The following is a 25,957-nucleotide window of genomic DNA, read 5'->3' on the forward strand; positions in this document are numbered from 1 at the left end:
GCTAACAAGAGGACGTTAAGAGACTACCGTATTTCCTTGAATTGCCGCCGGGCATATAGTAAGCGCCTGCCTTGAATTACTGCCGGGTCAAACTTGCTTCGCAAAATAATTAGCGCATGCTTAGTATTACCGCCTGGTCAAACTCGTGACACTTCCCTTGTCATCATTTTCAAAATGGAGGAGGCTGATTTAAATACCGGTAATTTGAAATTGCATAAAAGGAAGAAGATTAAGAGCTATTCAGTAGGATTTAAGGTCTAAGCTTACACCACACTCAAATTTTTACTGCATACCTTTGGTAAGTGCTGGAGTGAGAAGATGTTTTAAAATAATTTGCGCATGCTTACTTCTACCGCATGCCTTTGGTAAGCGCAGGAGTGAGAAGAGGTTTTAAATTAATTATCGCCCCGGCGGCAATTCAAGGAAATTAGGTATATGATGTTAGATGACAGCAACAAGTACAATGCTATCCGTCCATTTCCTACCGCTTGTCCCTCGAGGGTGCTGGAGCCTATCCCAGCTGCACCTCGCGGCAGACAACACTCACACACTAGCAAATAAGATGGGCCCAGAGTGGGCGGGGCTTGTGCCAATGATTGACATGCACCTCTTGTCACCGCATGCGATGCCACTCAGCCACCGAGGAGGCGGAGGAAGCGCGAGGTAAGTCTTGCACTCAGCACGTTGCCACGATGGCGCCGGCGGCCACGCTGACGCTCCTGGTGTGTTCCCCGCCAGCCGTGGATGACTTCAAGCCGCCGCTCAGGATCCAAAGTTTCGAGGAGGCACGAGGACTGGACCGCATTAACGAGAGGATGCCGCCCCGCCGTGACGCCCAGCTGCAGCCTCAGGCTCCTCTGGACGGCGACAAGAACGGCACCTAGCGCCCCTCCCCCCCCTCTTCGAAGGAGCGGCCAGCCAGCGAGTCGCATGTCTCAACACAAACTTTTCTTTTTAGCTTGGCTGACGGCGTGGGGGCGGGCTCAGGAGGATTCATCAATAAACAGCAAACACACTTGAAGGCTTTTATTGAGCGAGCACGTCACAGTTTGGACTTGTTCATGCCACTCATCATTCTCTCCAACTTCAGGGCCAGCGTCATGTCGCCTTTGATGCGCAGCTTCCCCGCCATGAACGCCATGGTGGGCTTCAGCTTGCCTGCAAACATCTTGCTGAAGTCTCCCGAGTCCATCGTCATGACGACGTCCGCTTTGGCGGGCGGCGGGCCCTGACCCGCGCTGCCCGAGCCGCTCTTCAAGTCCAGAAACCAAACGCCGCTGTGGTCTCCTGCACGCACGCGCTTGTCAGAGACACGCCCCCTCAGGTCCTTATATGGGCGGGCCTTCCCCTTACCTGACAGGTCAAACTGATAGACGGCCTGCGTAGACTTGACCACGTCCTCGCTCAGCGCACCTCTGATGACCGCAAATGTGCCTTCTATCGGGTCCCCTGAAGGGGGCGTGGCCGAGGACGGCGGCATTTGGAAGGCCGGCGACGCACCTGGCGACAACACATCAATCACACGCGACACGCCAATGATAGCGGGCGCTTACCGTGTTGCTCCATCTGCTGGACGAGGACTTCGGGCGCTTCGTCCAGGAAGAAGTCGGGCAGAAGCGGGTGACCTGCGGACCAATCAGAGCGGCGAGACGGTCACATGACATGCGGTCATGTGACTACACGGCGAGGTATTCACGTCACCTGGCTGCACGGCGTACTGATCAAAGTCCTGGACGCCGCGCTCTTTGAGGATGTCCTCGTCCACCAGGAAGTGACCCGTGTAGTCCTTGGGCTGGGACAGCACGGCGTAGGCCGCGTCCGCCATGATGTCCACCTTGCGGCACTGTTTGCCCACGCCGTCGCCGCCCAGCATGTCCATGGCCGCCGTCTGGATGGCTGCGGCGGCAAAACATGCGCTCGTCTGTCGTGGCATTTTAGCGGCGGCGTGCTACTGACCAGTTTTCGGCCACAGGGCGTTGACCGCAATCCGACCTCTGAACTCTTCCGCCATGCCCAGGACGCACATGGACATGCCATATTTGGCCATGGTGTAGGCTGGAAGGACAGGTGTCAGTGCACAGGTGGGGGGTGGGGCCCGGCGTCGCCGTGGTTACCTGTGTGGTTCTTAAACCAGACGGGGTTGAGGTTGAGGGGCGGCGACAAGTTGAGGATGTGAGGAGAAGCAGCCTTCAGCAGGTGAGGGATCACCGTCTTGGACCTGCAACACGCCGCTCGTTAAGAAGCCTCGTTAAGCAGCGCCAGCACGCGAGTGACATCATACGTCATGTATGTTCCTCTCAGGTTGATGCCCAGCATGAGGTCCACCTTCTTCATGGACGTTTCTAAAGTTCCCGTCAGGTTGATGGCGCTGGCGTTGTTCACCAGGATGTCGATGCCTGACAATGACGGCGGTCATGATGGTCCAGGTACTTCAAAGAAAAGAAAACTCACCTCCGAACTTCTCAACCGCTTTTTGAACCGCCTTCTCAACTTGCTGTTCGTCTCGGATGTCCACCACGCACGCCAGCGCTTTCCCGCCAACCTGCTCCACTGGAGGGCGAAAACACACACGTGACATCATCACCGCGACAACGCGTTAGCCTGTCAGCGCTCACCCTCCTTGGCGGCGGTGTAGATTGTTCCGGGTAGTTTCGGGTGAGGTTCGGCGGTCTTGGCGGCGATGACGATATTGGCGCCATCTCTGGCCGCCTTCAAGGCGATGGCTTTACCGATACCACGACTGGCCCCTGTGATGAACAGCGTGCGGCCGGCTAACTTCCTGTCAGTCAAACAAAAACAGGAAGCTGATGTGCTTACAATGCAATGGTAAACAATATTTACACATTTTATTAGCTAACTTCCTGTCAGTCAAACAAAAACAGGAAGCTGACTTGCTAACAACGCTCTGGTAAACATTTTTTACATGTTTTATTAGCTAACTTCCTGTCAATCAGACAAAAAAAATGAAGCTGATGTGCTAACAATGCTCTGACAATATTTACACATTTTATTAACTAATTTCCTGTCAATAAAACAAAAACAGGAAGCTGACGTGCAAACAGTGCTATAGTAAACAATATTTACACATTTCATTAGCTAAATTTCTGTCATGCTCACAAAAACAGGAAGTTGACGCGCTAACAACGCTCTGATAAAAAAATTTTACACAATTTTTTAGCTAACTTCTTGTCAATAAAACAAAATCAGAAAGATGATGTGTGCTAACAATGCTATCTTAAACAATATTTACATGTTTTATTAGCTAACTTCCTGTCAGTCAAACAAAAACAGGAAGCTGGCGTGCTAACAACGCTCTGGTAAACCATTTTTACACGTTTTATTAGCTAACTTCCTGTCAATCAAAAAACAGGAAGCTGTTAAATTAACAATGCTATGGCAAACAATATTTAGACATTTTATTAGCTAACTTCCTGTCAAAAACAGGAAGCTGATGTGCTAACAATGCTCTGACAATATTTACACATTTTATTAGCTAACTTCCTGTCAATCAAACAAAAATAGGAAGCTGACGTGCTAACAATGCTCTGTTAAACAATTTTTACACATTTTATTAACTAATTTCCTGTCAATAAAACAAATACAGGAAGCTGACGTGCTAACAGTGCTGTGGTAAACAATATTTACACATTTCATTAGTTAAATTTCCGTCATTCTAACAAAAACAGGAAGTTGACGCGCTAACAACGCTCTGATAAACCATTTTTACACGATTTTTTAGCTAACTTCCTGTCAATAAAACAAAAACAGAAAGATGACGTGCTAACAATGCTATCTTAAACAATATTTACATGTTTTATTAGCTAACTTCCTGTCAAACAAAAACAGGAAATTAACGTGCTAACAATGCTATGTTTAACAATATTCACACATTTTATAAGTTAATTTCCTGTCAAAAACAGGAAGCTGATGTGCTAACAATGCTATGTTTAACAATATTTACACATTTTATTAGCTAACTTCCTGTCAATCAAACAAAAACAGGAAGTTGATGTGCTGACAATGCTATGTTTAACACTGTTTACACATTTTATTAGCTAACTTCCTGTCAATCAAACAAAAACAGGAAGTTCAGGTGCTAACAATGCTCTGCCAATATTTACACATTTTATTAACTAATTTCCTGTCAATAAAACAAAAACAGGAAGCTGACTTGCAAACAGTGCTATAGTAAACAATATTTACACATTTCATTAGCTAAATTTCTGTCATTCTCACAAAAACAGGAAGTTAACGTGCTAACAATGCTATGTTAAACAATATTTACGCATTTTATAAGCCAATTTCCTGTCAAAAACAGGAAGCTGATGTGCTAACAATGCTATGTTTAACAATATTTACACATTTTCTTAGCTAACTTCCTGTCAATCAAACAAAAACAGGAAGTTGATGTGCGAACAATGCTATGTTTAACAATATTTACACATTTTATTAGCTAACTTCCTGTCAATCAAACATAAACAGGAAGTTGATGTGCTGACAATGCTATGTTTAACAATGTTTACACATTTTATTAGCTAACTTCCTGTCAAACAAAAACAGGAAGCTGACGTGCTAACAGTGCTGTGGTAAACAATATTTACACATTTCATTAGTTAAATTTCCGTCATTCTAACAAAAACAGGAAGTTGACGCGCTAACAACGCTCTGATAAACCATTTTTACACGATTTTTTAGCTAACTTCCTGTCAATAAAACAAAAACAGAAAGATGACGTGCTAACAATGCTATCTTAAACAATATTTACATGTTTTATTAGCTAACTTCCTGTCAAACAAAAACAGGAAATTAACGTGCTAACAATGCTATGTTTAACAATATTCACACATTTTATAAGTTAATTTCCTGTCAAAAACAGGAAGCTGATGTGCTAACAATGCTATGTTTAACAATATTTACACATTTTATTAGCTAACTTCCTGTCAATCAAACAAAAACAGGAAGTTGATGTGCTGACAATGCTATGTTTAACACTGTTTACACATTTTATTAGCTAACTTCCTGTCAATCAAACAAAAACAGGAAGTTCAGGTGCTAACAATGCTCTGCCAATATTTACACATTTTATTAACTAATTTCCTGTCAATAAAACAAAAACAGGAAGCTGACTTGCAAACAGTGCTATAGTAAACAATATTTACACATTTCATTAGCTAAATTTCTGTCATTCTCACAAAAACAGGAAGTTAACGTGCTAACAATGCTATGTTAAACAATATTTACGCATTTTATAAGCCAATTTCCTGTCAAAAACAGGAAGCTGATGTGCTAACAATGCTATGTTTAACAATATTTACACATTTTCTTAGCTAACTTCCTGTCAATCAAACAAAAACAGGAAGTTGATGTGCGAACAATGCTATGTTTAACAATATTTACACATTTTATTAGCTAACTTCCTGTCAATCAAACATAAACAGGAAGTTGATGTGCTGACAATGCTATGTTTAACAATGTTTACACATTTTATTAGCTAACTTCCTGTCAAACAAAAACAGGAAGTTGATGTGCGAACAATGCTATGTTTAAAAATATTTACACATTTTATTAGCTAACTTCCGGTCAATCAAATAAAAACAGGAAGTTAACGTGCTAACAATGCTTTGTTAAACAATATTCACACATTTTATTAGCTAACTTCCTGTCAAAAACAGGAAGCTGCTGTGCTAACAATGCCATGTTTAACAATATTCACACATTTTATTAGCTAACTTCCTGTCAAAAACAGGAAGCTGATGTGCTAACAATGCTATGTTTAACAATATTTACACATTTTATTAGCTAACTTCCTGTCAATCAAACAAAAACAGGAAGTTGATGTGCGAACAATGCTATGTTTAACAATATTTACACATTTTATTAGCTAACTTCCTGTCAATCAAACATAAACAGGAAGTTGATGTGCTGACAATGCTATGTTTAACAATATTTACACATTTTATTAGCTAACTTCCTGTCAAACAAAAACAGGAAGTTGATGTGCGAACAATGCTATGTTTAAAAATATTTACACATTTTATTAGCTAACTTCCGGTCAATCAAATAAAAACAGGAAGTTAATGTGCTAACAATGCTTTGTTAAACAATATTCACACATTTTATTAGCTAACTTCCTGTCAAAAACAGGAAGCTGCTGTGCTAACAATGCCATGTTTAACAATATTCACACATTTTATTAGCTAACTTCCTGTCAAAAACAGGAAGCTGATGTGCTAACAATGCTATGTTTAACAATATTTACACATTTTATTAGCTAACTTCCTGTCAATCAAACAAAAACAGGAAGTTGACGTGCGAACAATGCTATGTTTAACAATATTTACACATTTTATTAGCTAACTTCCTGTCAATCAAACAAAAACAGGAAGTTGACGTGCGAACAATGCTATGTTTAACAATATTTACACATTTTATCAGCTAACTTCCTGTCAATCAAACAAAAACAGGAAGTTGATGTGCAAACAATGCTATGTTTAACAATTTTCACACATTTTATTAGCTAACTTCCTGTCAAAAACAGGAAGCTGATGTGCTAACAATGCTCTGACAAATAATATTTACACATTCAATAAGCTAACTTCCTGCAATCGAATAAAAACAAAGGTGACGTGTTAACAATGCTATGGTTAAAAAATATTTACACATTTAATTAGCTCACTTCCTGTCAGAAACAGGAAGCTGACATGCTCACAATGCTGAGGTAAACAATGTTTACACATTTAATTTGTTGACGCATGTCAAACCGGAAGTTGACATGCGAGCAATGCTAACTGCTTGATAGACTTTTTTAACTTCCTATCAAAATAACAATTAGCTGACGTTAACAATGCTATGTTGAACAATATTTGATAACATTTCATTATAAAACTTCCTTTTTATTAATTAGGAAGATGACGTGCTAAAATGAATGATAGAAAATACCACTACACACATTTATTTAGTTGCCTTCCTGTCTTTCAACCAGTTAGCACTGCAGTGCTAAATATTACTTCAAACATTTTAATTTGCTAACTTCCTGTCAAACAGGAAGCTGTCGTGCTAACGACGCAATTTTAACAAAACCGAATAATACATTTGATTAGCCAGCTAGCTGATTAACAGTCGACACTATTTAAACATTTTATCAACACAACATTGTGCAGACGCGTCAATTCTTACAAATAAGTTCAAAAGTCATCTCTTTTTTTTTAAATTCTAACTAATGTGACGAACCCGAACTTCCATGATGGAAGCAAGTTACTTAATGTTGGATTGGCCGCTGCTCCGTCAAGCGATTTAAAATGTCTCGTTTCAGCACATAAATGTTCTTTTTTTCCCCCACGTCTGCTCCACACTGACGAGCTGTGGGTGCAGTCGGAGTTGCGAAGGAGGAGGTTAGAACTCACCCAGTGTTCGGTATCATCGTGCCTGCAGGAGCAGAAAAAGGACACTTCAGTCGCCACCTTTCACCCACTGAAGCCACCGGAAGCTCCCAAACGCTCCACTTCCGGTGCCAGCCCCACTCAAAAACAGATAGAGGTTAAACGGATCGATCCAAATATTTATTACAACGACACCAAAGATCAGAGCGATACGTGGGACTGCATGAAGTCTAATTATGTTGATAATAATCTTGAACTATTACGCCTAATTGTAGCTGAGCGACCCCAGAAGGGAATAAGCGGTAGAAATGGATGGATATTGAAGGTGACAAGTATCGGCAGTGACAATACTGGACCTACGTTCACTTGGTATCGGCTTGACACTAAGATGCACCGTATCAGAACTTTCTGGAGATGATTGGTTTGTTCACTTTTAATATCAGTATTGGAGCAGCTGGCTACGGAGTGTTAGCCAATGGCTGTGGCCGGGGGGCGGGACTTCCGGGGAGCGATAGACTACGGAGTGTTAGCCAATGGCTGTGACCGGAGGGCGGGACTTCCGGGGAGCGATAGACTACGGGGTGCTAGCATAGACATCTTCTAAGTCAGGGGTGTCCAAACTTTTTCCACTTAAAAATCAAAGCACGTGGGGGAAAAATTTATATTTTTTCATTTTCAAAACCAATACAATATACACTTTTTTTTTTAATTATTGTTGGGGCTCCCTCAAGTTAGGTCTTAAGGACCCAGAAGGGTTTCAGTCTTAAACAAGGTTAAAAATAAGTCATATATTATTTATTTCATAAAACCCTTGAATTGCTAATTCTGCTTCATTATTTGTTTTTACTTTTTAGGAGCTTTTTGTGAAAACCCTATTTTTTGAGGCAAAATACACAACATTTTTCCCCAAAAATATTTTCAAAGTAAAATATTTAATGTGAAGTAATTGGATCCCTAAATAGGTCAATAATTCATAGCAAAATTAATTATTAAAACATTTTTTTTTTTTAGCTAAGACAGTTATTAAATTCCACTAAAATCCTTAGAGATCCAAAAGTTCCCCACTCATAAAAGGTCATGCTTTTTAAATTTATTTTTCATTTTTTATTCAACACTTAAATCTCTATATCAGCTTCAGATAATATATTGTAATTGGTTTAGTATATTTATAATAACAATCAATGAGATAATTCATATAATTGGTATTAGTATATAATTAGTATGATTTTTTTTCTAATTTTCATATTTTTACGTTTGTTGCATTTATGTCCTTTTTATCCTTAAATTAATCAATACTTTATAGCAACATTGATTTTTTTTTCATTATTATTTTTTGAGAAATAATTTAAAAATGGTGTTATTAGAGTCAACACTGCAACTTTTTCTCGTTGCATTTCACCTATTTGCTCTTTTATTCCACTTTTTAATGTTTAAAAAAATATATATATATATATACATATATATTTCAGTATTTTTACAATGATGTGCTGCGGGCCGGTAAAACATTAGCTGTGAGCCGCAAATGGCCCCCGGGCCACACTTTGGCCACCCCTGTTCTAAGCCTAAGTGTGCGCAGCATGGAGCGCTACTGCCTACTGGCGTTAACGAGACGCGGGGCCGCCATCTTGGAGTGGTGATCCGCTCCACTCAGTGCAATACATTTGTCAGAAGCAATGAACTGTCAGCGCATTTAAACCATTTCACCTCACTGAATACCACTCATTTTCACACGCTTTTTTTTGTCATACATGTAGCTATGATAAAGGACACATGTTTTATTATTTATAGTTTGCTTAACAGTAATAGAATATTCTTATATGCTAAGACAGGGGTAGGGAACCTCTGGCTCTAGAGCCAGATGTGGCTCTTTTGATGACTGCATCTGGCTCTCAGATAAATCTTAGCTGACATTGCTTAACACGATAAGTAATGAATAATTCCGCCGGTAATCACGATGTTAAAAATACCGTTCAAAATATAAAACATTCTCATATGCATTTGAATCCATCCATCCGTTTCCTACCGCACCTGTTCAAAAAATAACAATGTTATTAAAATGAATTAAAGACCTATTATACTCTAAAAATGTTGGTCTTACTTAAAAAATGCACGCATTTAGTTGTATTCATTGTTAAAAAATGATGATATGGCTCTCACGGAAATACGGTTTAAAATATTTGGCTTTCGTGGATCTCTCAGCCTAAAAGGTTCCCGACCCCTTTGCTAAGAGACCAGACGTCCGAGAGCAAAACTGGGAATAGTCCTAGAGAAGGGAAAACATGGTCAGCTATTTTTATATTGAAGAACAATATGATTAGCTTATATATAAATGCTTATATCCTACATAAACAATGCACGAATACATTAGATATCTATGTATGTTAGGGACCTACAGACTGTATTTCTGTTGCTGCAGCAGCAGAGATATATTGTGTCTTAACACTTTGTATTGATATTTTCTATTAAATTCTTCCCTTAAATTATGTTTACAGTGATTGTTTTATATGTATTTTTATGTATGTCACTGTGGTGTCTGCCAAATATTAAACATAAACATATATAAACACCTTGAAGTCTTTATATCAGCTAAAACCAACAATCTGTTTCACTGGATTCAAAATAATACCTAATTTTTTATTCAAGTATGACATTTTTAAATGTAATTAATTACGGTCATCTTGTTTGCCAACAGCTACAATTTCAGTACTATTGAAGATCTTTGCTCCTCAACTCTGTGGTCATATTCTTTTCACAAAATACAACAAATAGTACGTTATTGTTAAATCTTACTTGTGAAAAGTAATCCCCCGATTCCTATTGTCAACAGTCCGCTCATTTGAGCAGGAAAAGGCTGAACGCCATCTTTGTTTTCTACCTGTCAACTGTCAGTCTAGGCTGCTCGCCGGCTCCTCATCACCACTTCAAGATGGCGGCCCAATTTCTCGCATAACAGCAGCCAATGCTGCTAATAAGATGTCTAGAGGTGTTAAGACTGTGGGACTTCTGGGGAGCTATAAGGAAGTGATGTAAAAAGAGTTGTGCATGTGTCGCATGTTGTGCAGTAAAAACATTCTGTAAGTTTCCAGTATGGACGTCACTCAGCCTTCCAGCCTGCAAAGTGTCTCTCTCGACACCTCAGGACGGTCGCAGCCAGTTTCATTTTGAAAAGACAAAACTTTATTGTTCCGTTTTGACAAAACGTTGCGCTGTGATTGGCCAGCTGCGACATGAAAGGACGTCTGATTGGACGCCAACCTGGCGGGTTCATCCGACGTCACGCGACGTCATCAACCGAACCCCCCGTGGCTATGCTAACAGCTAATGCTATGCTAATCTGGCGCTTGCTAGCTGAAATGTTGGGACACAACACTGGCGTGCGCAAGCGTTTTTGTTTTGTTTTTGTCACGTGCACGCTCATAACACTGTTTGACAGCGTGGGAGCAAGCGGGCTCCCCGTTGGACCGCTCTGGCGACGTCATCCCGCGTCGCCGTGTCTTCCTGCGCTCTCATTGGCCGCCGAGGCCTGGTTGACGTTAGCACCGAAATTCAACATAAATACTTTAAAAACGTTAAAGTCTCTGTGGAGGGACGTCGCCGCGGCAACTAGACGTCCAGGATCTCCTCAGCCGTGCCGCCGCAGCGGAGCCGGTACCGGCCGGTCCGCCAGCTGATGGTCGGGTCCCACAGCGCCGACAGGAAGATCTGCACCGCCATGGACTCCCTGATGAACCACGCCACCGCAAAGTCCAGCTTGGTGAAGCTCGGCGGCCCGCCCTGTCAATCAAAGAGTCAAGTTGGAGGCGTGGCCGCGGCGGAGGCGGAGCCCAACAAAGGTGTCGGTACCTGAACGCCCGTCAGTTGGACGTAGTCCGCCAAGAACCAGGCCAGACAGTGACACATGAAGAACACCATCATGTCCCACCTGGACACAGGCGACACTCTTATTGCATCACTTCCTGCTCGCCACGCCCACTTTTTCTGAGCGCGTGATTGGCCACTGACCTGAAGACGTGATGCGCGGCCCAGCCAATGATGAGGCTGGCCAGGAAGCACTCGGAGATGGGTTCCAGCACGGTGCCAGGGAGCATGTTAATCCTTAGCTTGGTCCACCTGCAAGATGCCAAAACGTCATCATCAGCGTCGTCGGCGGCGGCAAAGTGGGCGTGGTCAGCCCCCGCGCAAAGGACAGGTCACCTGATCAGGCGTGACTGGAACTGGCCGATGGAGTACGAGCCGGAGTTCTGCAGAGCCACCTGCGTCGCCATGGAGAACTTCCAGCCTCTGAGGAGAGCCAACGGACACGGAGGTCAGCGCCAAGGCCCCGCCCACACGGCCCCACGCCGGCACGCTAACCTGTCGGCGATGGCCTTCGCCATAAAGTAGTCCTCCGCGATGTACTGCGCGAACGCCACCAGCCCGCCGGCCTGGTCCAGGACGTCCTTCCTCATCAGGCAGGACATGCCCGTCACGCACTTGATGCCCATCACGTTGGCGGAGATGTAAGAGCGCGGGTGCGACGTGCCGAAGTAGACCTGCAAGCAGACCACGCCCACGCTACTTCAAAGGTTTGCCACGGAAAAATAACAGCATGCGCAGGCCATTTGGATGTTTATCATTTTCAAAACAAACAAAATATGTTTTTTTTATACCTATGTTTACTTCTTTACAAAGTCAACACATCAGCTTTAAGATTCATTATTCTGCCTTCACTTCTCGTTCCCAGCGTGCGCGGCGAGACAGATAGTTAACAGCATGAAGAAACAGAAGTTTTTCTTTTGATTTATTTTCCTTCCTCCGTTTTATTTCTTTACACCGCTTCCTTTATTTAGGATTGTAGAATTTAAATTATAACATTTTGGGGCGGTTTAGCTCGGTTGGTAGAGTGGCTGTGCCAGCAACTTGAGGGTTGCAGGTTCGATTCCCGCTTCCGCCATCCTAGTCACTGCCGTTGTGTCCTTGGGCAAGACACTTTACCCACCTGCTCCCAGTGCCACCCACATTGGTTTGAATGTAACTTAGATATTGGGTTTCACTATGTAAAGCGCTTTGAGACACTAGAGAAAAAGCGCTATATAAATATAATTCACATTATAAAAGTATATTGTGTACATAACATAGCCGATTTAATGTTGATACACAGCAAACATTGCACACACGTAGTTAAAGACAATGATACCTAAGGTGCAGCTTTGCCGCCCTCTGCTGGTCAAATTCAGCGCTACATGTATTTAACTCACCACTTTTGATTGGCAAAGTTAAACGGACAAAAACCACCGTGTCAGCAATTTTAATAAATTCATACGTTGTCGTACAGTCGCTGTTAAATGTCCAATTTTCGTGATTTACTTTGATATTTTTGGGGGTGGATAGTGCCGTCTTCTTCTACTTCATTGCGACACCTCTGCTTCGCTCTCGCCCCCCGCAGGGAGGCATGAGTACTGCACGTATGAGCAACCCTGTTCTAAATGCTTCCATCAAGTCTATTTGGGTGTTGTTGAGCGGACAGGAAGTGGCCCTTGGACCGCCACTTGAAAATGCATGTTGGAGCTCAGTGACTCTCCATCCATCCATCCGTTTTCTACCGCTTATTCCCTTTTTGGGCTTGCGGGGGGGCGCTGGCGCCTATCTCAGCTACAATCGGGTGGAAGGCGGGGTACACCCTGGACAAGTCGCCACCTCATCGCAGGGCCAACACAGATAGACAGACAACATTCACACACTAGGGCCAATTTAGTGTTGCCAATCAACCTATCCCCAGGTGCATGTCTTTGGAAGTGGGAGGAAGCCGGAGTACCCGGAGGGAACCCACGCAGTCACGGGGAGAACATGCAAACTCCACACAGAAAGATCCCGAGTCTGGATTTGAACCCAGGACTGCAGGAACTTCGTATTGTGAGGCAGACGCACTAACCCCTCTGCCACCGTGAAGCCCCAAGTGACTCTCTAACTGCATTAAAACTACAAAATAAAGACAACTTCAGATTGTTTCCTTTGTCTCACTTTGGCCAAAAATAGAACGAACACATTCCGAAAATATTACAGTAAAAATATAGAAAAAAGTAAAGTTTAGATCCATGAAGGAAAGAAGAAAGTAAATTAATGTTTACAAGTGAATACATTTACATATGCATTAGCATTTGTTTTTTTTCATTTGTATCATTTTTGGGGATGAATTAGGTAACGTTTATGACAACTTTTTTTCCAAAACACAATATAAAATGTGAATGTTGTCTGTCTATCTGTGTTGGCCCTGCGATGAGGTGGCGACTTGTCCAGGGTGTACCCCGCCTTCCGCCCGATTGTAGCTGAGATAGGCGCCAGCGCCCCCCGCGACCCCAAAATGTGAGATATAACAGGATAATGCATGCATTTATCATTTGTTTTCAAAATGCTTACAAAAAAGTGGCACTCCAAAAATGTAGTGTGGGACCCCATTTTTATGACTAAACGGGGTCCCTGGGACCCCATTTTGAAAATTCCTTGCACCAACATGGATGGACTATTGGGGTGTGCAGGCAGCTGTGGCCTGTGTGCCGCTTCTACTACTAATCAAATATAATCCCGGGGGCCTCAGATCATTCATCCCTTGACTTTGACACATAGCATCTAGTAATAAACCATAGGTCTGGGCGATATATCGATATACTCGATATATCGCGGGTTGGTCTCTGTGCGATATAGAAAATGACTATATGGTGATATTGGAGTATACCTTCTCACGCAGTTGCTTTTAGCTGCGGGCATTACACTACAAGCTCTTCCCACTCTTTCTTGTCTCTCCTCCTCACAGAGACTTAAAACAAGCGCACCTTCTTACATACGTCACATACTGTCACAACATACGTCACATACTGTCACAACATACGTCACATACTGTCACAACACACGTCACATACTGTCACAACATACGTCACATACTGTCACAACATACGTCACATACTGTCACAACATACGTCACATACTGTCACAACATACGTCACATACTGTCACAACATACGTCACATACTGTCACAACATACGTCACATACTGTCACAACATACGTCACATACTGTCACAACATACGTCACATACTGTCACAACATACGTCACATACTGTCACAACATACGTCACATACTGTCACAACATACGTCACATACTGTCACAACATACGTCACATACTGTCACAACATACGTCACATACTGTCACAACATACGTCACATACTGTCACAACATACGTCACATACTGTCACAACATACGTCACATACTGTCACAACATACGTCACATACTGTCACAACATACGTCACATACTGTCACAACATACGTCACATACTGTCACAACATACGTCACATACTGTCACAACATACGTCACATACTGTCACAACATACGTCACATACTGTCACAACATACGTCACATACTGTCACAACATACGTCACATACTGTCACAACATACGTCACATACTGTCACAACATACGTCACATACTGTCACAACACACGTCACATACTGTCACAACACACGTCACATACTGTCACAACACACGTCACATACTGTCACAACACACGTCACATACTGTCACAACATACGTCACATACTGTCACAACATACGTCACATACTGTCACAACATACGTCACATACTGTCACAACATACGTCACATACTGTCACAACATACGTCACATACTGTCACAACACACGTCACATACTGTCACAACACACGTCACATACTGTCACAACATACGTCACATACTGTCACAACATACGTCACATACTGTCACAACATACGTCACATACTGTCACAACATACGTCACATACTGTCACAACATACGTCACATACTGTCACAACATACGTCACATACTGTCACAACATACGTCACATACTGTCACAACACACGTCACATACTGTCACAACACACGTCACATACTGTCACAACACACGTCACATACTGTCACAACATACGTCACATACTGTCACAACATACGTCACATACTGTCACAACATACGTCACATACTGTCACAACATACGTCACATACTGTCACAACACACGTCACATACTGTCACAACACACGTCACATACTGTCACAACACACGTCACATACTGTCACAACACACGTCACATACTGTCACAACACACGTCACATACTGTCACAACACACGTCACATACTGTCACAACACACGTCACATACTGTCACAACATACGTCACATACTGTCACAACATACGTCACATACTGTCACAACATACGTCACATACTGTCACAACATACGTCACATACTGTCACAACATACGTCACATACTGTCACAACATACGTCACATACTGTCACAACATACGTCACATACTGTCACAACATACGTCACATACTGTCACAACATACGTCACATACTGTCACAACATACGTCACATACTGTCACAACATACGTCACATACTGTCACAACATACGTCACATACTGTCACAACATACGTCACATACTGTCACAACACACGTCACATACTGTCACAACATACGTCACATACTGTCACAACATACGTCACATACTGTCACAACATACGTCACATACTGTCACAACATACGTCACATACTGTCACAACATACGTCACATACTGTCACAACATACGTCACATACTGTCACAACATACGTCACATACTGTCACAACATACGTCACATACGTATACGCCCTCGCGGATTAGAGAAGTAGCAGCATGGGTAACGTTAGCTGTGGTGCGAGTGGTAATACGAGAGAGAGAAGGTGCCAATCTGGTAACAAATGAAGAAATAATGAATTCCCAAGAAGAACAGCAGGGGGTCCATCGTCTGGCGGTGGTTCGGCTTCAAGCGGGAATGTCGAAAAGACAACCGTAATTTCTCAAGTGTGCGGCAAAAGCATTGCTACCAAAAGTAGCATTACTGCTAATATGTAGCATCATTTGAAAAGTCACCTGCTACAGAATGCAGAGTTCTTGAAACTCCCCATGTCAACATCTCAGTTCGGTGCCACACCAACAAAATGCCGAAGCAACCATTTGCACATCAACGCCGTATGAAATAAATAGTCGACAACAGGAGATAACGTCCGCAGGAAGGACATACACTATTTGATTTCCTAATATGCAGCTCATTTTTATTTGACAGTTGTTAAAATATCTTGCGTGACATCATGCACAAAAGTGCACTTTATTTGTTTTAAACTATTGTAGTGGCGTTCTGTACAGAAAGCGCACTTTAATTTAGTGTTGTTTTGATATGTCATCTTAGTGACATCATGCACAAAAGTGCACTAATAGCTTGTTTTAAAATGTCTCTGACAATCTTGCACTTTCTGTTTTGGAAATGACATGAATGTTTGTGCCACTGCTTCATAACTGTTTAATAAATACACTTTTAGTTGTGATTTCTCTCTCTAAATGAAAGTTCAAAAGTAGCATATATTAATGCAGTATGAAGAAGAATGTTTGAATGTAGACACATAGAATCCTCATACTGCTGTGATTATATGCATCAAGGCTAAGACAGAATATGGAGATACCGTATTTCCTTGAATTGCCGCCGGGGTGCTAATTAATTTAAAACCTCTTCTCACTCCGGCGCTTACCTGAGGCATGCGGTAAATTTAGGCCTGCGCTTATAAATTTGAGTGTGATGTAAGGATACCATCATGAAAAGCACATTTAATAAAAAAAACGTTATTATGCTCTTACCTTTACTTATAAATGAAGTCCATGTGCAGCTCCTTCTGGTCAAAATCATCGATAACTTGTTTATAGAAGTCTTGCTTATCTTTCTTCAGTTTTAAAAGTCTCTCTGTCTCGATGGAGATCTTCCTTTATTACCTCCTGCTTCGATTAAAAGTCCAGTTAAGAAAACTGTTTTATTTTAGATATGTAATCCTCCATGTTAAAAGTGCAAGCGAGAGGAAAAAATAAACGATCGCTGCTTGTTGTCACTTCTTCTGGGGCGGTATAGCTCGGTTGGTAGAGTGGCCGTGCCAGCAACTTGAGGGTTGCAGGTTCGATTCCCGCTTCCACCATCCTAGTCACTGCCGTTGTGTCCTTGGGCAAGACACTTTACCCACCTGCTCCCAGTGCCACCCACACTGGTTTAAATGTAACTTTGATATTGGGTTTCACTATGTAAAGCGCTTTGAGTCACTAGAGAAAAGCGCTATATAAATATCATTCACTTCACTTCACTTCTGCAGCCGAGTAGTCGCAAGAAGGATCACTAGCGCCCTCTACCACCAGGAAGCGGGAGTCATTTAATGTCTCATATTTGACACACGCAGCTACGGTATATTAATAAAACATAGCTGCTTACTGTTCTTTTTAGCATATTCAATAGCTTGGACCTTAAATCCTACTGAATAGCTCTTAATCTTCTTCCCTTTATGCGATTTCAAATTATTGATATCAGCCTCCTCCATTTTGAAAATGATGACAGGTGACGTGTCACTCGTGACGTGACGAGTTTGACCCGGCGGAAATTCTAAGCATTTGCTAATTATTTTGCGAAACGAGTTTGACCCGGCGGAAATTCTAGACATGCGCTAATAAAATTAATGTTCTGCGAAACGACTTTGACCCGGCGTTAATCCTGAGCCGGCGGTAATGCTAAGCAAGCGCTAATTATTGTGCACAATGAGTTTGACCCGGCAGTAATTCTAGGCAGGTGCATACTGTATACCCGGCGGCAATTGGAGGAAATACGGTATAAATGGTGTATCGTGACATGGCCTAAAAATATGGAGATATTAAAAAAAAGACTGTATTGCACAGCCATAGTACACCAAAAAAATCACTGTAATATTAAAATAGATGGCAGTTTTGTGTTATTAGTCAACATTGCAACTTTTTCTCATCACTGTTTAATCTTTTCTTAAACTTTTTAGTGTTTTTTTTTTTGTAATAGTATTTTTACAATGTAAAAAATGAGCAAAATAAAAGCCCCGGGGTCGCACTTTGACTGAGCCTCACCTGCTCCAGCGTGGCAGCGAAGCCCTGGCGATCGGCGACGTACGGCAGACCGTGGACCAGGCCCACCTTCTCCGTCATCTGGTTGGTCATGTCCGTCAGCGTGTCCGCTTTCACTGCGCACACAAACGCAGTTAGCATCCGTTAGCATTAGCACAAGCAGTCGCCAAAGAAGGTGAAGGTGAAGGTTAGCCACCTCTGATGCCGCTGTCGCAGATCCACACCAGCCCGTACTTGGCGCCTTCGTAGCCCGGCATCAGGTTGTTTATCTTGGGGTTGATTCCCACCTTTTTCCCGCCTGCCGGTGACACAATGTCGGATTTAAGGGGGTCAAATTACAGCTCAAATTTCTTTCTTCCGCACGGATACTCGCCTATGCGCTGTATTTTGACCCACTGACCATGCCTCAAAGCACACCAAATTTGACACACGCGTCGGTGAGGAATTTCTTCCCACCATATTAGGGAGCCGAACAAGAATTTCTTAGGGGGCGCTAGAACCCAATTGTCATTGTTGGGATTTGTTTTTTTATTGGATGGCAATTTTCACCAGTCCTGATGTGTGTGTAAAATTTGGTGAGTTTCGAAGCATGTTAAGGGGGTCAAATTACAGATTGGCGTTTCTGGATGTTGTTGATAAATGGCTTTCGCTTGGCATAGTATAGCTTTACCTTGAAGGAGGTTTTGCCAACTTCCTGTTGATTTTCGGTATAGAAGTATTTCATTGGAAATGTAGGTCTAAGTCAGACCTACATAGAGGTTTTTGTTTCATGTCTCTACGACATTCCTAACGGAAGTTACACGCAGTCTGTTTTTTGTCTCTTCCTAGGGGAAGCTAGCGCGCAATTTTAATTTTTGGTAATAAAAAACCAAACCCCAAAAATCAAAATTGCGCTTAGCGCCCCCTAGGAACTAAAACCGACAAAACTGCATGTAACTTCTGTTAGAAATGTCATAGAGACATGGAATAAAAAACTTCTATGTAGGTCTGAATAAGATCACGACTCGGGACACGGTGGCATCTATACTTTTAATCAGAAGGGTCCAAACTCTCTCCTGTGCGAGGTTAGCGCCGCGATTAGAAGACATGGCGACGGAGGCGGTCTTACCGATGAATAGTCGGGCGTCCACGTTGGGATACTTTCCTAAAAGCTTCTTACAAACGTCCACCGCCGGGTCGTCTTGGTCCTGGACGCACATGAGGATTTCGTACTGCGGAACAAACACAGTACTGGAGTGAGCGTGGAGGGCGGGGTCAAGTCGAGGGGGGGGGGGGCGTGGCTTCTTTCACCTTGGGGTAATCCAGCATGAAGAAGGTCTCCAGGTTGGAGATGAGGTTGGAGTCCATGCCCTTCAAGGGCTTCAGCAGGGAGACTCCCGCCATTTGCGCAAAGGGCTGCTTGACCTCTGACCTCTTCTTGTGAAGGTGAAGGCGCCTGCAGGGGTCAGAGGTCGGAGGCGTCACGTGACCAGGAAAGGCAACCTTTCTTTTTCTGAGCGACATTTATTATTGTGTAATAGTCGTTAAATATATCACTTTACAACAAATACTTGTGGAACATTTGCTTGTAAATAAACTATTAATAATATTGTAATATTCACATCATGTTTGAATCAAAGCATCGCTATTATGTCAAATTTAAGCGATATTCACCCTATGTGTTATTTATTTATTTATTTATTATTATTAATAATGTAATATTCACATTATGATTAATCAAAACATCGCAATTAGGTCAAATATGTATTTAATATTATTAATAATGTAATATTCACATTATGTTTGAATCTAAACATCGCAATTAGGTCAAATATGTATTTAATATTATTAATAATGTAATATTCACATTATGTTTGAATCTAAACATCGCAATTAGGTCAAATATGTATTTAATATTATTAATAATGTAATATTCACATTATGTTTGAATCTAAACATCGCAATTAGGTCAAATATGTATTTATTATTATTAATAATGTAATATTCACATTATGTTTGAATCTAAACATCGCAATTAGGTCAAATATGTATTTAATATTATTAATAATGTAATATTCACATTATGTTTGAATCTAAACATCGCAATTAGGTCAAATATGTATTTAATATTATTAATAATGTAATATTCACATTATGTTTGAATCTAAACATCGCAATTAGGTCAAATATGTATTTAATATTATTAATAATGTAATATTCACATTATGTTTAAATCTAAACATCGCGATTAGGTCAAATTTAAGTGCTATTCATCCTATTTATTATTATTAATTATTAGCAATAATGTAATATTCACATTATGTTTGAATCAAAACATCACCATTAGGTCAAATGTAAGCACTATTCACCCTATGTATTATTACTTATTCTTTTATTATTATTAATAATGTAATATTCATAATATGTTTGAATCAAAACATCGCGATTAGGTCAAATTTAAGCGCTACTTACCCTATTTATTATTATTAATAAGGTAATATTCACATTATGTTCGAATCAAAACATTGTGATTAGTTCAAATATTTATTATTATTATAATGTAATATTCACATTATGATTAATCAAAACATCGCGATTAGGTCAAATATTTATTTATTCATTATTATTATTAATAATGTAATATTCACATTATGTTTGAAACAAAACATCACAATTAGGTCAACTATTTATTTATTTATTATTATTAGCAATGTAATATTCACATTATGTTTGAAACAAAACATCACAATTAGGTCAACTATTTATTTATTTATTATTATTAACAATGTAATATTCACATTATATTTGAAACAAAACATCGCGATTAGGTCAAATATTTATTTATTAATTTATTTTCATTAATAATGTAATATTCACAGTATGTTTGAATCAAAACATTGCGATTAAGTCAAATTTAAGCGCTATTCACCCTATTTATTATTATAAATTATTAATAATAATGTAATATTCACATTATGTTTGAATCAAAACATCACTATTAGGTAAAATGTAAGCGCTACTCACCCTATTTATTATTACTTATTATTTTATTATTATTAATAATGTAATATTCATATCATGTTTGAATCAAAACATTGCAAATAGGTCAAATTTAAGCGCTTTTTACCCTATTTATTATTATTTATTTATTATTATTAATAATGTAATATATTCACATTATGTTTGAATCAAAACATTGCGATTAGTTCAAATTTGAGCACTATCCACCTTATGTATTATTATTTATTTATTTATTATTATTAATAATGTAATATTCACATTGTTTGAAACAAAACATTGCGATTAGGTCAAACTTGTATTATTATTAATAATGTAATATTCACATTATTCTTTAATCAAAACATTGCGATTAGTTCAAATTTAAGCACTATTCACCTTATGTATTATTATTTATTTATTTATTATTATTAATAATGTAATATTCACATTGTTTGAAACAAAATATTGCGATTAGGTCAAATGTGTATTATTATTAATAATGTAATATTCACATCACCCTTACCGATAGTTTGAAATAACGCGTTCTACATATAAAAATGTTGAGTTTAAAACGGTGAGGTTTTGTTATGACTATGTTGATATTTGGACTATTTTCCAAAGGCTGCTTCACCTCTGACCTCTTCTTGTGAAGGTGAAGGTGCCTGGGATGCATGGGAGCATCACGTGACCAGGAAATACAATGTTTTTCTTCTGAGAGTTTTTTTTAATTATTGTTTAATTAATATTGTGTAATAGTTGTTAAATATATCCCTTTAGGACAAATACTTGTGGAACATATACTATGAAATTAACTATTAATATTAATGTAATACTTAACATCATGTTGGAATCAAAACATCACGATTAGGTCCAATTTAAACGCTATTCACCCTATTTATTATTACTTACTCATTTATTATCATTAATAATGTAATATTCACATCAAGTTTGAATCAAAACATCGCTATTATGTCAAATTTAAGCGCTATTCACCCTTTTTATTATTATTCATTTATTTATTACTATTAATAATGTAATATTCACATTATGTTTGAATCAAAACATCGCGATTACATCAAATATTTATTTTACATTATTAATAATGTAATATTCACATTATGTTTGACTCAAAACATCGCGATTAGGTCAAATTTAAGCGCTATTGACCCTATTTATTATTATTAATTATTATTATTAATGTAATATTCACATTGTTTGAATCAAAACATCACTATTAGGTCAAATGTAAGCGCTAGTCACCCTATTTATTATTACTTATTATTTTATTATAATTATTAATGTAATATTCACATCATGTTTGAATCAAAACATTGCAATTAGGTCAAATGTAAGTGTAATTCACCCTATTTGTTATTACTTATTCTTTTATTATTATTAATAATGTAATTTTCACATCATGTTTGAATCAAAACATCGCTATTATGTCAAATTTAAGCGCTATTCACCTTATTTATTATTATTAATTTATTTATTACTATTAATAATGTAATATTCACGTTATGTTTGAATCAAAACATCGCGATTACATCAAATATTTATTTTACATTATTAACAATGTAATATTCACATTATGTTTGACTCAAAACATCGCGATTATGTCAAATTTAAGCGCCATTCACCCTATTTATTATTATTAATTATTATTATTAATGTAATATTCACATTATGTTTGAATCAAAACATCACTATTAGGTCAAATGTAAGCGCTATTCACCCTATTCATTATTACTTATTCTTTTGTTATAATTATTAATGTAATATTCACATCATGTTTGAATCAAAACATCGCAATTAGGTCCAATTTAAGTGCTATTCACCCTATTTATTATTATGTATTTATTAATTATTATTAATAATGTAATAGTCACATTATGTTTAAATCAAAACATTGCGATTAAGTCAAATTTAAGCGCTATTCACCCTATTTATTATTATTAATAATGTAATATTCACATTATGTTTGAATCCAAACATCACTATTAAAGTTAAAGTACCAATGATTGTCACACACATACTAGATGTGGCAAAATTATTCTCTGCATTTAACCCATCACCCTTGATCACCCCCTGGGAGGTGAGGGGAGCAGTGAGCAGCAGCGGTGCCACGCCCGGGAATCATTTATGTTGATTTAACCCCCAATTCCAAACCTTAATGCTGAGTGCCAAGCAGGGAGGTAATGGGTCCCATTTTGATAGTCTTTGGTATGACTATCTATTATGAATATCTATTATTAGGTCAAATTTAAGCGCTATTCACCCAATTTATTATTATCTGTTATTTTATTATTATTAATAATGTCATATTCACATTATGTTTGAAACAAAACATCGCAATTAGGTCAAATATTTATGTATTTATTATTACTAATAATGTAATATTCACAATATGTTTTAATAAAAACATTGCAATTAAGTCAAATTTAAGCGCTATTCACCCTATTTATTATTATTAATAATAGGGATGCACCGATTAATCGGTAACCGAATATATTTGGCCGAATATGGCAAAAAAAGCCACATTCGGCCTTCGGTGGAATGAGTTAAAAACAAGGCCGAATAGTGGCGTGTGACGCAAAGACGCAATTTTTTGACGCGGTGACGCAATCAACCAACGTGCAGCGTTAAATTTATATTGTTTTATACATAGTTAGTTTCTTTCTTTTTATTCTGAAGTACTGTTATTGACAAATCTGTTCTGGCCTGGGATATGTTGTGTACCTGTATAAGTGTATGAGGTTACAAGCACACACTTATTGAGATTTAGTGGGGCCTCTGTTTACATTATTAGCCTGTTGTGTAGGCTACCTGTATAAGTGTATGAGGTTACAAGCACACACTTAATTGAGATTTACTTGAGCCTTCTGTTTACATTATTAGCATATCTACTGTGGCTAAGCAGACTTTTGCCAAAAGGACAATAATTCATTTGTTGTGGGTTTATCCACTTTAATGCACTTTATTTTATTTTTTTGGAATGCATGTTTTGTTTGAAGGCCTAATATAAATGGAAAAACTGTGCTTTTTTTGAAAAGCAAAGGCTACTCGAATATTAAAAAAGGTCAATATTCACTAAAAATGTTTTGCCCGCGACCACAAAAGGGAATAAGCGGTAGAAAATGGATGGATGGATGAAAAACATGTCTAAAAATGTATTCTAGGCTATTTATGCAATATAAAAAGTTGTGAAAAACTGCATTTATTATTCGGTATTTGGTATTCGGCCTTCGGCCAACCGTTTAAATTTTATTCAGTTTCGGCTTCGGCCACAAATTTTCATTTCGGTGCATCCCTAATTAATAATGTAATATTCCACATCATGTTTGAATCAAAACATCGCGATTACGTTGAATATAAGCGCTATTCACCCTTACTGATAGTTTGAAATACGGGTTTCACACATAAAAATGTTAAGTTTAAAAGGGTGAGGTTGTGTTTGGACTATGTTGATATTTGGACTATTTTCCAAAGTCCGAATGAAGAGCAGGAAGCGTCTCGTTAGCGGCTAGGCTAGGCTAGGCTAGGCTAGGCTAGGCTAGGCTAGGCTAGGCTAGGCTAGGCTAGGCTAGGCTAGGCTAGGCTAGGCTAGGCTAAAGCGGGCTACTCACACGTAAATGACGGACATGAGGTGCATGAGCCACAGCACCACGAACAGCAAGAAGCCGAACACGGCCAGGGCCTGCATGACGACCTCCAACACCTCCATGTCGCTCCGCTGGGGGCCGCCGGGCTCCAATGTGTTGAGCAGCCGAGCGGCCTCGGGAGGGGAAGAGTGGACACCGGGAGTCTCCAAGGCAGAAAAAGTGCGACGAGCTCGGCTCCGAAGAAGCCAACCAAACCCCAGCCCGAAGAGGCGCCCAGCAGTCCGCTCGGGAGATCCACCAGCGGAGAGAGTCCCACCCCGCCCGAACGGAGCCTCCGCGGTTTGACAGTCAGCAGACCGGCGGACGGTCACTCAGCTGACCCGGCAGGCAGGAGTGCTTGTCCTACTTCCGTCCACTTTCAAAATAATGGCGGACGGTCACTCAGCTGACCCGACAGGCAGGACTGCTTGTCCTACTTCCGTCCACTTTCAAAATAATGGCGGACGGTCACTCAGCTGACCCGGCAGGCAGGAGTGCTTGTCCTACTTCCGTCCACTTTCAAAATAATTGTTAACCAGGAAGTCACCGAGTCTACCAAACCTGTTAATCCTGTCATTTTGTACACACCACTAAAGGTGGTGGTGGTGGGGAAGAGTGATAAAAAATAACAACGTGTCCAGTAACTTATAAAGTGGCGTGGAAAGCATAACGTTTCACCATAAATGTTCGAACTGGAATAACCACAATCTTTTCCGGCTGGCTGACGAGGATGACGTCAGCGCGAACGTATTGCGTCATTTTTGGTTTCTCATTCCTGTGCGCATGATTTTTTTAAGACTTATTCATTCAGCTATTTCCTCCTTCTTGACTAACACCTTGCAATTATTCGTCTTAGTCATTCATCTTGTGTTACATGCTCATTTATGATCTTAAATGTATATATTATAGCAGTGGTTCTCAAAGAGGGGTACTTGAAAGTATGCCAAGGGGTACGTGAGATTTTTTTTTTAATATTCTAAAAATAGCAACAATTCAAAATTCCT

General features: G+C 39.9%; 3 protein-coding genes across 3 annotated transcripts in view; 1 reads left to right on the forward strand and 2 right to left on the reverse strand.

The window, feature by feature from the left end:
• The window catches only part of LOC133536059 (serine/threonine-protein phosphatase 2B catalytic subunit gamma isoform-like), a 32,075-nt gene extending 31,059 nt beyond the window's left edge, over positions 1 to 1,016 (forward strand). Inside the window, exons 13-14 of the mRNA XM_061876248.1 lie at positions 637 to 663; positions 739 to 1,016. Coding sequence (XP_061732232.1) covers positions 637 to 663; positions 739 to 884 — 173 coding nt within the window. The 3' untranslated portion in view covers positions 885 to 1,016. The remainder of the gene's footprint in view (positions 1 to 636; positions 664 to 738) is intronic.
• Positions 1,012 to 7,570, reverse strand: hsdl2 (hydroxysteroid dehydrogenase like 2). The gene is made up of 10 exons (XM_061876249.1): positions 7,404 to 7,570; positions 2,616 to 2,779; positions 2,452 to 2,550; positions 2,282 to 2,396; positions 2,115 to 2,218; positions 1,957 to 2,055; positions 1,702 to 1,896; positions 1,554 to 1,625; positions 1,354 to 1,500; positions 1,012 to 1,287 (listed from the first exon to the last, which is right to left on the reverse strand). Exons 1-10 carry the CDS (start codon positions 7,418 to 7,420, stop codon positions 1,043 to 1,045), a joined length of 1,257 nt encoding a protein of 418 aa, XP_061732233.1. The 5' UTR covers positions 7,421 to 7,570; the 3' UTR covers positions 1,012 to 1,042.
• A 2,963-nt stretch (positions 7,571 to 10,533) lies between these two features.
• Positions 10,534 to 25,662, reverse strand: ugcg (UDP-glucose ceramide glucosyltransferase). The gene is made up of 10 exons (XM_061876250.1): positions 24,939 to 25,662; positions 19,624 to 19,768; positions 19,442 to 19,544; positions 18,530 to 18,631; positions 18,337 to 18,449; positions 11,733 to 11,911; positions 11,574 to 11,660; positions 11,382 to 11,489; positions 11,223 to 11,301; positions 10,534 to 11,153 (listed from the first exon to the last, which is right to left on the reverse strand). The coding sequence occupies exons 1-10, from the start codon at positions 25,034 to 25,036 to the stop codon at positions 10,983 to 10,985; spliced, it is 1,185 nt and encodes a 394-aa protein (XP_061732234.1). The 5' UTR covers positions 25,037 to 25,662; the 3' UTR covers positions 10,534 to 10,982.
• Positions 25,663 to 25,957: the final 295 nt, after the last annotated feature.

The sequence above is a fragment of the Nerophis ophidion genome, linkage group LG17 (assembly GCF_033978795.1).
Source record: "Nerophis ophidion isolate RoL-2023_Sa linkage group LG17, RoL_Noph_v1.0, whole genome shotgun sequence".
NCBI lineage: Eukaryota > Metazoa > Chordata > Actinopteri > Syngnathiformes > Syngnathidae > Nerophis > Nerophis ophidion.

What these genes read in the sequence shown, in the direction of transcription:
- hsdl2 (XM_061876249.1), bottom strand. An exon ending in CTGAGAGGAACATACATGAC is followed by an intron (nt 2,219 to 2,281) that starts GTATGATGTCAC and finishes GGCGTGTTGCAG; the next exon opens with GTCCAAGACGGTGATCCCTC. An exon ending in CTGGTTTAAGAACCACACAG is followed by an intron (nt 2,056 to 2,114) that starts GTAACCACGGCG and finishes CTGTCCTTCCAG; the next exon opens with CCTACACCATGGCCAAATAT.
- ugcg (XM_061876250.1), bottom strand. Translation starts at nt 25,036, where the DNA reads ATGGAGGTGTTGGAGGTCGTCATGCAGGCCCTGGCCGTGTTCGGCTTC. An exon ending in CTCATGTCCGTCATTTACGT is followed by an intron (nt 19,769 to 24,938) that starts GTGAGTAGCCCG and finishes TGACCCCTGCAG; the next exon opens with GCGCCTTCACCTTCACAAGA. An exon ending in TCCAACTGACGGGCGTTCAG is followed by an intron (nt 11,154 to 11,222) that starts GTACCGACACCT and finishes TTTGATTGACAG; the next exon opens with GGCGGGCCGCCGAGCTTCAC.